The following is a 12,788-nucleotide window of genomic DNA, read 5'->3' as shown; positions in this document are numbered from 1 at the left end:
GAACTTCTTCACTCAAAGGGTGGTGAATCTCTGGAATTCTCTGCCCGTTGAAGTGGTGGAGGCTGCCTCGCTAAATATTTTTAAGACGCGGGTTGATGGGTTTTTGATGAGAGAGGGGATTAAGGGTTATGGGGAGAGGGCGGGAATGTGGAACTGAGCCACAACAGATCAGCCATGATCTTATTGAATGGCGGGGCAGGCTCGAAGGGCTAGTTGGCCTACTCCTGCTCCTATTTCTTATGTTCTTATATTTAATCAAAAAAACTACCTAAATATATCACATTGTGAAAAAGTGAAATATTTAGTTTCTACAAGTTCCTGTTAATTCTGATGATCTTTTTTGCTGTGGCGAGGGTAAGTGGGTGGGGTAAGACTGATAGATGGTCCATGGAATCTTTTGCCCTTCCAACTGGTGAACTGCCTTCCTTTTCTGCTCCACCACTGAATCTGCTGTTTTCTGCTCTGGAATTCCCTTTACCTGATACTACTCCCCTCCTTAAAAGCCTACTCAAAACCTATCCTTATGAACTCCTTGTTTAAATATTTTGGGATAGTTTGCTATGCAAAAAGTTCCTTCCTGTTACAGAATGACACCAGATAATATGGGTGTTGTGCAATCTTTGACCACTTGAGGGTGTCATGAAACACTGTTCATGGCACGTCCCTGCAGCATTATGAGGCAGGGGTTTTTTAGGGCAGGTTTCCTGCCGGGCGAATGGAAGAATGGGCAGGGAACACATCCCCACTGATCACAGCAGGCCCACAGCCATTTGACATTGTGTTAATTAGTTGGAGACAGGACCTTTGCTCTGAAGAAGTCACAGTGAAAAGTCTGACAACACCAGGTTTTAGTCCAACCTATTTATTTGATAATATACTCGCAAGCTTTCGGGTTAGTCCCTTCGTCAGGTGACGAAGGGACTAACCCGAAAGCTTGCGAGTATATTATCAAATAAATAGGTTGGACTAAAACCTGGTGTTGTCAGACTTTTCACTGTGTTTACGCCAGTCCAACGCCGGCATACCCACATCCTGAAGAAGTCAAACAGACTTGAAGGGAGGAATTTTCCTGTCCCATTCGCCAGGGGAATTGTAGTGAGTGGGGGACAGAACGTAGAATCATAGAGTCCTTACAGTGCTGAAGGAGGCCATTTGGCCCATCGAGTCCACACCGACCACAATCCTACCCAAGCCCCACTCCCGTAATCCCACATATTCACCCTGCTAATCCTTCTGACACTAGGGCCAATTTAGTATGGTCAATCCACCTAACCAGCACATCTTTTGGACTGTGGGAGGAAACTGGAGCACCCAGAGGAAACCCACGCAGACACAGGGAGAACTTGCAAACTCCATACAGACAGTGACCCGAGGCTAGAATTGAACCTAGGTCCCTGGCGTTAACCACTGTGCCACGTACCGCCCCAACATGCAAATATCTGTTGACCCAAATAGAAATTTCCAGCCTTGGGGTGAGCATGGCCAGAAAATCCCACCCGAAATGTTGAGGGGAATTCTCTGTCTCTCAGCCGTGTGTTTCTTGGCATTGGGAGTTGGCATGCTGTTCCCTGGTGGCAGGATTCTCTGGTCCTGCTGCTGTCAATGGGAATTGCCATGGATGTCACCTCACACCATGGCTAATGTGCGGGAGGGGAAGCACCTCCAATGGAATAGGGGAATCCAACCAGGAAGAACAGCCACAAAATTCCCCATTAACTCTGTTTCTCTCTCCACAGATGCTGCCAGACCTATTGTGTTTTTCCTGAATTTTCTGTTTTATTTCAGATTTTTTGTTTTTACTTCTACTCCTTGCTTGGGCAGAAGTACCACTCAGAGCTGCTAGTTAATCTGATGGGTCAACTCTGTAGCAAGGTGATGGTGATAATGTCACTGGACTTGTAATCCAGGGGCCTAGGCTAACGCTCTGGAGACATGAGTTAAAATCCCACCACAAATTTTTAAAGGCTGTCCCATGGCACGACCCTCTCCCTGCTGAGCTCTGCACTCACCTGAGCTCCTCTGGGAGGTCCACTCGCAACTGCACGGCTTGGGTGACCAGTCATGATTCATAGAAACATAGAACCTAGAAGCAGGAGCAGGCATTTGGCCCTTCAAACCTGCTCTGCCATACATCTTGATCATGGCTGATCATCAAATTTAATATCCCAATCCTGACTTTCCTCCATATCCCTTGATCCTTTTAGAACATAGAACACTACAGCATAAACAGGCCCTTTGGCCCACAAGTTGCGCTGATCGTATCCCTACCTACCAGGCCTATCTATAACCCTCAATCCCATTAAATCCCATGTACTCATCCAGAAGTCTCTTAAAAGACCCCAGCGAGCACGCCTCCACCACCACCAACAGCAGTCAATTCCACTCACTCACCACCCTCTGAGTGAAAAACTTACCCCTGACGTCTCCTGAAAAACTTACCCCTGACATCTCCCCAAGAGCAATATCTAATTTCCTTTTGAAATCACTCAATGTTTTGGCTACAACTACTTTCTGTGGGTGTGAATTCCACACATTCACCACTCTCTTGGTGAAGAAATTTCTCCTCACTTCAGTTCTAAAAGGTTTACCCATTATCCTCAAACTATGATATCTAGTTCTGGACTCTCCCACTATTGGGAGCATTCTTTTTGAATGCACTTTATTTAACCCTATTAAAAGCAGCCAGATAATCAAGGACACCACGCACCCCAGACATTCTCTCTTCCACCTTCTTCCGTCAGGAAAATGATACAAAAGTCTGCGATCACGTACCAACTGACTCAAGAACAGCTTCTTCCCTGCTGCCATCAGACTTTTGAGTGAACCTACCATAGATTAAGTTGATCTTTCTCTATACCCTAACTAAGACTGTAACACTACATTCTGCATCTTCTCCTTCTCTATGTACGGTATGCTTTGTCAGTATAGCGCGCAAAAAACAATACTTTTCACTGTATACTAATAATGTGACAATAAGGAACCAAATCAAAAATTAACTTCTTTTATTAGGTCTGGTGACCAAAAGTTTGGTCAAAGAGACAGGTTTTAAGAAGTGACGTGAAGGAGAAAAGCAAGATAGGGAAGAGGAAAGATGGAGGTAGGATACTTCAGAACTTGAGATTCAGGCAATTGGTAAAGTTTCCTAAAGCCTGAGGTTAGCACTTCAGCAATAAAGTCACTTCTTTAAAGCCGGAGTAGATTTATTACTGTGACACTGGCACCAGCTTCAGCATTACCATGTGTAGGCTGTATTTTAAAAAGATACTAAACCGAAGGGATTGTTTTTTGACCTAAAGTCATGGCGGGCAATGAGGTACAGATTTTGGAGAATAACAATGGGAACACATTGAAAGCTCTGCATACTAAAATATATATATATATAGTTTATGATCTGGTTTGTGAAAACAGGGGGTTGTATAAAAGTGGGTGGAGGTGGCAGAGGTTCCACCCTACAGGTCATGGCCATAGCTGTTATTGTGGTGGGGCAATTGAATTAACTCATTTAGCCTAAGATCAAGGAAACAGAGAGATTAGAGAGCAACCCATGGGCCTGCTTTTATTAAAATAAAATCAAAAATCTCAAACTGTTTTTGTTATAAAGACAGGCATGAAGCAAGTGCTTAAAATCATAACTTGGTTTCTAATCTTTAAAATGAATAATTCTCCTGAATATTAATTCTGGACTAAGTAACTCATGCTATAAGAATGTATGAAACAAGGAAAGGGGTACGCTATACAGCCCCTTAGGCCTGTTCCACCGCTTGATTAGATCATGATTCATTCTCAATCTGGTCTCCACTTTTCTGCCCGCTGCCCATATTCCCTAGAGTCCCTTATTGTCATAATCGCCTTTAATGTCAAAAATTCAAGGAGAGTGGAATCATAAATATTTGCATAAAAACTAGGAGCAGGAGTAGGCCATCTGGCCCTTGGGCTTGCCCTGCCATTCAATAAGATCATGGCTGATCTTTTTGCGGACTCAGCTCCACTTACCCACCGCTCCCCATAACCCTTAATTTCTTTACTGTTCAAAAATTTATCTATGCTTGCCTTAAAAACATTTAATGAGGCAGCCTCAACTGCTTCACTGGGCAGGGAATTCCATAAATTCACAACCCTTTGTGTGAAGAAGTTCCTTCTCAACTCTCCTAAATCTGCTTCCCTTTATTTTGAGGCTATAGCCCCTAGTTCTAGTTTCACCCACCAGTTGAAACAACTTCCCTGCTTCTATCTTATCTATTCCCTTCATAATCTTACATGTTTCTATAAGATCTCCCCTCATTCTTCTGGATTCCAATGAGTACAGCTCCAGTCGACTCAATCTCTCCTCTCAACTCCGGAATCAACCTAGTGAATCTCCTCTGCACCCCCTCCAGTGCCAGTATATCCTTTCTCAAGTAAGGAGACCAAAACTGTACACAGTACTCCAGGTGTGGCCTCATCAGCGCCTTATACAGCCGCAACATAACCTCCCTGTTTTTAACCTCCATCCCTCCAGCAAAGAAGGACAAAATTCCATTTGCCTTCTTAATTACCTGATGTACCTGCAAACCAACCCCTTGAGATTTCTGCACAAGGACACCCAGATCCCTCTGCACAGCAGCATGCTGCAATTTTTTACTTTTTAAATGATAGTCCATTTTGCTGTCATTCCTATCAAAATGGATGACCTCACATTTACCAACGTTGTACTCCATCTGAGACACCCTCGCCCACTCATTTAGGCTATCTCTATCTCTTTGCAGACTTTCAGTGACCTCTGCATACTTTGCTCTTCCACCCATCTTAGTGTCATCTGTGAATTTTGACACACTAAACTTGGTCCCCAACTCCAAATCATCTATGTAAACCGTAAACAATTGCGGTCCCAACAGTGATTCCTGAGGCACATCACTAGTCACTGAACACCAACCAGAAAAACACCCATTTACTTCCACTCTTTGCTTTCTGTTAGTTACCCAATCCTCTATCCATGTTAATACATTACCTGTAACACTGTGCACCTTATATAGCAGTCTTTGGTGCGGCACTTTGTCAAATGTGTTCTAGAAATCCAGGTACACCACATTCACAGGTTCCCCTTTATCCACTGCACATGAAATGTTCTCAAAGAATTTCACCAAATTAGTCAAACATGATCTGCCCTTCATCTTGCCAATGGGACAATTTATATCCAGATGTCTCGCGATTTCTTCCTTGATGATAGATTTTTTCCCTTCTACAGAAGTAAAGCTAACCGGCTTATAGTTACCTGCCCTTTGTCTACCTCCTTTTTTAAACAGTGATGTCACGTTTGCTGTTTTCCAATTTGCGGGAACCACCCCAGAATCCAGCGAATTTTGGTAAATTACCACTAGTGCATTTGCTATTTCTCTCGCCATCTCTTTTAGTACCCTGGGATGCATTCCATCAGGGCCAGGAGACTTGTCTACCTTTAGCCCCATTAACTTGCCCAACACTACCTCTTTCATGATAATGACAGTTTCTACGTCCGCACCTGCCATAACCTTCGTCATTAATTTTTGGCATGTTATTTGTGTCTTCCACTGTGAAGAATGACACAAAATACCTGTTCAATGCCTCAGCCATTTTCTCATTTCCAGTTATTACATCCCCCTTCTTGTCTCCTAAAGGACCATATTTTAGGCACTCTTTTTCATTTTTATATATTGGTAGAAACTTTTGCTATCTCATAGAAATCACAGAAATCCTACAGTACAGAAACAGGCCATTCAGCCCATCAATTCTACGCCTACCACAATCCCACCCAGGCCTGACTCCCATATCCCTACGTATTTACCTACTAATCCCTCTAACCCATGCATCTCAAAGACACTAAGTGGCAATTTTTAGCACGGCCAATCAATCTAACCCACACATCTTTGGACTGTGGGAGGAAATTGGAGCACCCGGAGGAAATCCATGCAGACACGACGAGAATGTGGAAGCTCCACAGAGACAGTGACACAGCTGGGAATCGAACCCAGGTCCCTGGAGCTGTGAAGCAGCAGTGCTAACCACTGTGCTACCATGCCGTCTGTTTTTATATTCTGAGCTAGTTTATTCTCATAATGCATCTTATTTTTCTTTTTGGTTTTTTTTTGTGGTTTTCTGCTGACCTTTAAAGATTTCCCAATCCTCTTGGTTCCCACTAATCTTTGCCACTTTGTATGCATTTTCTTTCAATTTGATATCCTCCTTTATTTTCTTAGATATCCATGGCTGTTTATCTCTTTTTCTACAGTTCTTCCTTATCACTGATATATACTTTTGCTGAACACTGTGAAAGATTGCTTTGAAAATCCTCCACTGTTCCTCAATTGTCCCACCAAAAAGTTTTTGCTTCCAGTCTACCTTAGCCAACTCCCCCTCATCCCTTTATAGTCTCCTTTGTTTAAGCACAAGACACTGGTATTGGATTTTATCTTCTCATGCTCCTTCTGTATTTTAAATTCAACCCTACTGTGATCGCTTCTTCCAAGAGGATCCCTAACTGCAAGATCATGAATTATTCCTGTCTCATTACACAGGACGAGATCTGGGATAGCTTGCTCCCTTGTCGGTTCCATTACATACTGTTCAAGAAAGCCATCGCGGATACATTCTATGAACTCCTCCTCAAGGCTGCTCAAAGCTTAAGGGTCATCAAAATATTTATTCTGAAAGTATCACCAATTTTGACAGTGGAACCACTTCCCAAGAAAGCAGTGGCATCAACAAAGTACTTCAAAGTCCACGGCACTGTGTCAACAGTAAATAACCTCTGCTAATTGATGATGTTCTATCGGGTAACCACATTCTATCAGAATCTTGCTTATGCCAGCACTGTCTGTCAGATAAATTAACTTCTTGTGCCCACTTTGTTCTGACCCTGAAAGAAAAGCAATGCATCTCACCTTTTATGTTTCTTCCTGATGGGCCCACCCATATGAAATATGGATCCACTAATTCTTTTTCTGAAAGCTCCTGAGTTGTACAGAGAAGAACTGGACTGTCATGGTACATCTTCACATAAACTTTTACTACAAAACAGTTAATGAGAAGATTATCATTAATGATATAGAAGGATGGCACATATAAAAGTAAAATGCAATCAGCCATCCGAGATAGCAAGCAACAATACCAGACTAAGCTACAGTCCTAGACTAACCACACGAGCACCCTTCGACTGTGACAAGGCTTATAAGATATAACAGACTACAAAGTCGAGTAGAATCACTGCCAACAATGAGCCTCTCCCTGACAGGCTCAATGCATTCTATGCTCATTAAATAATGTCTCCTGCTCTGATAGCTCCAGGTGCACCTATAAGCACAGTCACTGTCACAGATGTCAGATCTTGAGAATTAATCCATGGAAAGCGACTGGCCCTGATGGAGCGCCTGGCCATGCACTCAGGTCTTGCACGGACTAACTAGCAGGAGTATTCGCAGACATCTTTAACCTCTCCTTCCACCAGTCTGAGGTTTCCACCTACTTCAAGACCATTATCATTCCCGTACCAAAGAACAATCAGGCAACATGCCTTAATGACTACTGCCCAGTAGCCTTGACATCCATCATTATGAAGTGCTTCAAGATGTTATTCATAGCACACATCAACTCCAGCCTCCCAGGTTGCCTTGACCCACTGCACCACACCCACCGCCACAACTGGTCCATGGCAGACACCATCTCCGTGGCCCTACACTCATCCCTGGACAAGGACACCTAGTCAGACTCCTGTGCATTGACTATAGCGCCGCCTTCAACAACATAACTCCAATCAAACTCATCTCCAAACTACAAGACCTAGGACTCGGTCTCCACCCTCTGCAACTGGATCTTTGACTTGCTGACTTACAGGCCACAATCAGTAAGGACAGACGACAACACCTCCTTTTCCATGTGGAGTTTGCATGTTCTCCCCATGTGTGCATCGGTTTCCTCTGGATGTTTTGGTTTCCTCCCACAGTCCGTGCTGGTAAGATGCACTGTCATGCTAAATTCTCCCTCAGTGGATCTGAACAGGCACCAGAGTATAGCAACTAGGGGATTTTCACAGTAACTTCACTGCAGTGTTAATGTAAGCCTGCTTGTGGCACGAATAAATAAACTTTAAACAATGATAATCCTTAACATCAGTGCCTTGCAAGGCTGTGTACTCAGCCACTTCCTATACTCCTAATACATTTATGACTGTGTGCCAAATTCAGCTCTAACTCCATTTACAAATTTGCTGATGACACCAAAGTTGTGGGTCGGATCTCAAACAATGGAGAGACAGAGTACAGGAAAGAGATAGAGAGCTTAGTGGCATGGTGCAGGAACAACAATCTCTCAATGTAAGCAAAACGAAGCACAGGTCATTAACTTCAGGAAGCGGAGTGAAGGATATGCCCAAGTCTGTATCAATGGTGCTGAATGGAAATGGTCAAAAACTTCAAGTTCCTAGAAGTAAACATCACCAACAATCTGTCCTGGTCCACTTATGTAGACAGTATGGTCAATAAAACACACCAATGCCATCACTTTCTCAGAAGACTTAGGAAATCTGGTATCTCTACAATGACTCTTAGTAACTTCTAAAGATGCACCATAGAAAGCATCCTATCTGGATGCATCGCAGCTTGGGATGGCAACTGCTCTGCCCAAGATCGGAAGAAATTATACACAGCTGTGAACACAGCCCTGTCTGTCACATAAACCAGCCTTCTATCCACTGACTATGCCTATATATCCCGCTGCTTTGGGAAAGCGGCCAACATAATCAAAGACCCCTCTGATCCAGTTATACCCTCTTCCATCAGGCACATGATACAAAATTTGAAAACACATACCAACATACTCAAGAACAGCTTCTTTCCTGCTGTTATCAGACTTCTGAGCAGACCTCTCAGTTACTGAACAGATCTTCTCTGCATCTTCTCAATAGCTGTAACACTATATTCTGCACTCTGTTCTATTACCCTGATGTACTATGTACAAAGAATAGTAGAGCACAACAGTACAACATAGGAAAGGCCTTTTGGCCTTCCAAGTCTGTGCCAATCATTATGCCTGCCTAAACTAAAACTGTATGCACTTAGAATCTGTATCCTTCCGTTCACATCCTATTCATGTATTTAAGACAAGATCAAGATGGATCTAGATGGGAATTGGGAAGAGAGAATGAGGCTGACACTGCACAACTCTCCCTACTTTAATCCAAATCAAGCACTAGTCTCGACACCACCATCACCATCATCAATGTCCTGTTCAACCCTTGAAGTCCTGTGGCAATAGGCAAGCGATGAAGCAGTAGGTGTGGATATGTTGGGAGCTGTAGTCATGGAGCTGCACACAGGCGGCTCAGGTCGTTTTCCACTGGCCGAAGCAGCAGTGAAACTCGGTGCCTACCTGGGTGACTGAGCAGTCCTCTTCAGGAACGCACTGCTCTCCTCCGTTGAATGAGGAAGGAGCTGGAAAAGGTGCTCTAAACATTGCCTGCTTCACTACACCCTGGCCAGTTTGCCACGACTGGCGGGGGATCCCATCTTGCGGTTGAACAAACGAAACAAAACACAAGGTGACACTGTTCACCACTGGCACTTGGAACATGCGCACGCTTTTGGACAACCCTACAGCAGACAGACCAGAGAGAAGAACAGCCTTAGTTGCCAGAGAGCTTGCAAGATACAACATTGACACTGCAGCCCTGAGCAAAACTCGTCTTGCTAACGTAGGTCAATTGACTGAAACTGGAGGTGGATACACTTTTTACTGCAGTGGTCGTGGCAGCGATGAGCATCGTGATGCTGGAGTTGGATGTGCTGCCAGGAGTCACCTTGTTCGGAAACTTGATAGTCTATCCAAGGGTGTGAATGACCGGCTTATGACATTATAGCTTTTGCTACAGAATAGAAGTCAAGCCATCCTGATCAGCGCCTATGCCCCCACAATGAACAACCCGGACAAGATGAAAGACAAGTTCTACGAAGAACTAGACGCCCTACTATTAGCAGTGAGCAGTACCGATAAGCTAATCTTGCTTGGGCGATTTCAATGCAAGAGTAGGGTGTTAATCTGCAATCTGGCAGGAAGTCATTGGGAGGCATGGAGTGGGCAAGTGTAATAGTAACGGCTACTCTTAATGAAGACCTGTGCAGCACACGACCTCCTCATCACCAATACAACCTTCCGTCTGCCTACCCATAACAAGACTCTTGGATGTACCCCCGCTCTAAGCACTGGCATCTAATCGACTATGTCATTGTCAGGAGAAAAGACAGGCAGGATGTCAGAGTGACTAAGGCCATGTGTGGTGCTGACTGCATTATTCCACATTATTCCAAATGAGGCCTAACTAAGGTTCTGTACAGGTGCTTCATGACCTGCCAATTTTTATATTCAATGCCCCCACTGATGAAGGCAAGCATGCCGTGTGCTTTCTTGACTATCTGCGTTGTCACTTCCAGTGAAGCGTGGACATGTACGCCCAGGTCTCTTTACCATTTACTGTATAATTTCTACATGCATTGGACCTTCCAATATGCATTACCTCACATTTGTCCACTTTAAACTCCATCTGTCATTTCTCCACCCAAGTCTCCAACCCGTCTATATCCTGCTCTATCTTCTGACAATCCTCTTCACTATCTGCAACTCCACCAATTTTTGAGTCGTCTGTGAATGGTACGACTTGTATGGATAGCATGCAAAACAATACTTTTCACTACATCCCGGTACATGTAACAATAAATTTAACATACGATTCACCTGAAATTGGAAAATATCATAGTCTACATCTCCTCTGTAAAATTTCTCATTCTCCCTTTTCTTTTCTTGTCCAGCAAAGATACTAATTCACATTAGGGTGCAATTCATAGAATCCCTACAGTGAAGCAGGAGGCCGTTCAGCCCATCGAGTCTGCACTGACTTACTGACAAGAGCATCTGATTCAGGCCTACCCCCCAACCCAAGCCTGGCAACCACACATATTTACCTCGTTAATCCATCTAACCTGCACATCTTTGTAGTGTGGGAGGAAACTGGAACATCCGGAGGCAACTCATGCAGACACTGGGAGAATGTGCAAATTCCACACAGTCATCCAAGGACGAAACTGTACCTGAATCCTTGGTGCTGTGAGGCAGCAGTGCTAATCACTGTGCCACTATGTGTTAGTCATTGATCCTGATTCACTGATTCTTGTTTTTAGTTACCTGGTCTGTTGCTGTTGCCATAAACTTCACTGATGTTTTCAACACGTTCCCGGTACACAACTGGTATCTCAATTAACTCAACGGCTCTGCCTGTATTAAATAAAAGAACAGCAACAGTTGTAATGTCATTGCATAGGGATTTTTTTTAGGCGTAGTTCACATATTATTTGTCAGTTATGTCTTTAGTGGGGAAGCAGGTACGCTTCTGTAAGGCCTATACACAGAACAGTAAAATGGATTTATAAGTTAAAACTAGAGTTACTTCGCTAAGCCCAATGTAATAACTTCAGGGTGACCTGATAAGGCTTCAGAACAAATAGACTTTATCACCAATGCAATAATTAACTATATATACAAATAGGCTCTAACAGAATAACTACCCGAGTACGCTACTGTGCCCTGGCTCCAACTGCTGATCTTTCTTGACCAGAGATAAACGCCCTTGCACTCGATTGGTTCAGCCTTCCGGCTCCACACTCCTTATGATCTGGCCCGACCACATGGCCCACAGGGAACACTCCTTTAAAGGGGCCATGATGCCACATTCCTTCCCTCCTAACCTCTGAAGTCACTTAAGGAGAAAACAAAATAGAATCAATCACAACAATTTACAGGAAAACATCACAGGAAACCCCCACGGCAACTCACCATAGGTTAAGTGGGTCTGGCGACTTCTGAAATCTTATAAAATATCTCAACTCTGAGCTAGGTTAATCTGGATATGAAAAATCAGGTCAGGCCGAGGTGAATGGCAAACCCAGAGTCGAGATCACCCTCAGTCGCTGTTAATTAAACTGAGTGCTCTGGTTGCACATCTAGCATTGGGATTCCCGCCCCCAATCCAGGTGGATCTACATATACTGCTGCAGTCACCTGTTGATTCCTTGTATCAGGCATTACTCTCCTCCTCAGGTGATCTACATGCTTCTTGATGCAACGTCCTTGTATCTGTACAATATAGGAGGCTGGTCCTGTCCTTTCCACAATCTTACCAGCCACCCATGCTGGTCCTGCTGCAAAATTTCTGACCATGATGAAATCCTCTTCTTGGGAAGAATATCGTTATCCTTGAGTCATGATTTTCTTTCAGGGGCTTGACTCCACCAAATTTGGAAGCATCATAACCAACCGTGTCCTTAAACGACACCTCATTAACAGCTCAGCTGGCATGATCCCCACGGTCACATTTAGCATGGTGTTGTAAAACAACAAAAAGCTGGCAATCTGTAAAGGTGGAGGCCTATTTACTTGTTTCTTCATTGGGGCCTTGAAAGTTTGTGCGGCACGTTCCACTAAGCCGTTTGATGCTGGGTGGTAAGATGCTGACCTAACATGGCACATGTCATTTGATTTTACAAATTTCTGAAATTCCTCTGCTGTGAAGGATGCACCATTGTTTGATAGCAGGCCTCTGGGAACCCATCAATGACAAAGATTTCCCTCAATTTATCAACTGTGGCAGAGGCCGTCCTGGATTTCATCAACTCTATGACATCTGAACATCCAGCCACTTTGAGTATGCGTCCACTAAAATCAGAAACATATGGCCCATAAATGGTCCTGCAAAGTCAATATGTATTCTTGCTAGGGTCTCCTTGGCCACT

At 43.9% G+C, this 12,788-nt stretch overlaps 1 protein-coding gene across 5 annotated transcripts in view; it reads right to left on the bottom strand.

Moving 5' to 3' along the window:
* Nucleotides 1–12,788, bottom strand: part of LOC145359200 (zona pellucida-binding protein 2-like) — a 105,757-nt gene that overhangs the window by 72,413 nt on the left and 20,556 nt on the right. For 4 of the 5 annotated variants that reach the window (XM_080213670.1, XM_080213665.1, XM_080213666.1 and 1 more), the window contains exons 3-4: nt 11,185–11,274; nt 6,897–7,022 (exon numbers count right to left, since the gene is read on the bottom strand). In XM_080213670.1, the coding sequence (XP_080069796.1) occupies nt 6,897–7,022; nt 11,185–11,274 (216 nt within the window). The remainder of the gene's footprint in view (nt 1–6,896; nt 7,023–11,184; nt 11,275–12,788) is intronic. The other variant, XM_080213667.1, reaches the window with a different exon arrangement.

The sequence above is a fragment of the Carcharhinus amblyrhynchos genome, chromosome 27 (genome assembly GCF_965287045.1).
Source record: "Carcharhinus amblyrhynchos chromosome 27, sCarAmb.v2.hapA, whole genome shotgun sequence".
NCBI classification, from domain to species: Eukaryota; Metazoa; Chordata; class Chondrichthyes; order Carcharhiniformes; family Carcharhinidae; genus Carcharhinus; species Carcharhinus amblyrhynchos.
This window is presented reverse-complemented; position numbering and strand designations above follow the sequence as displayed.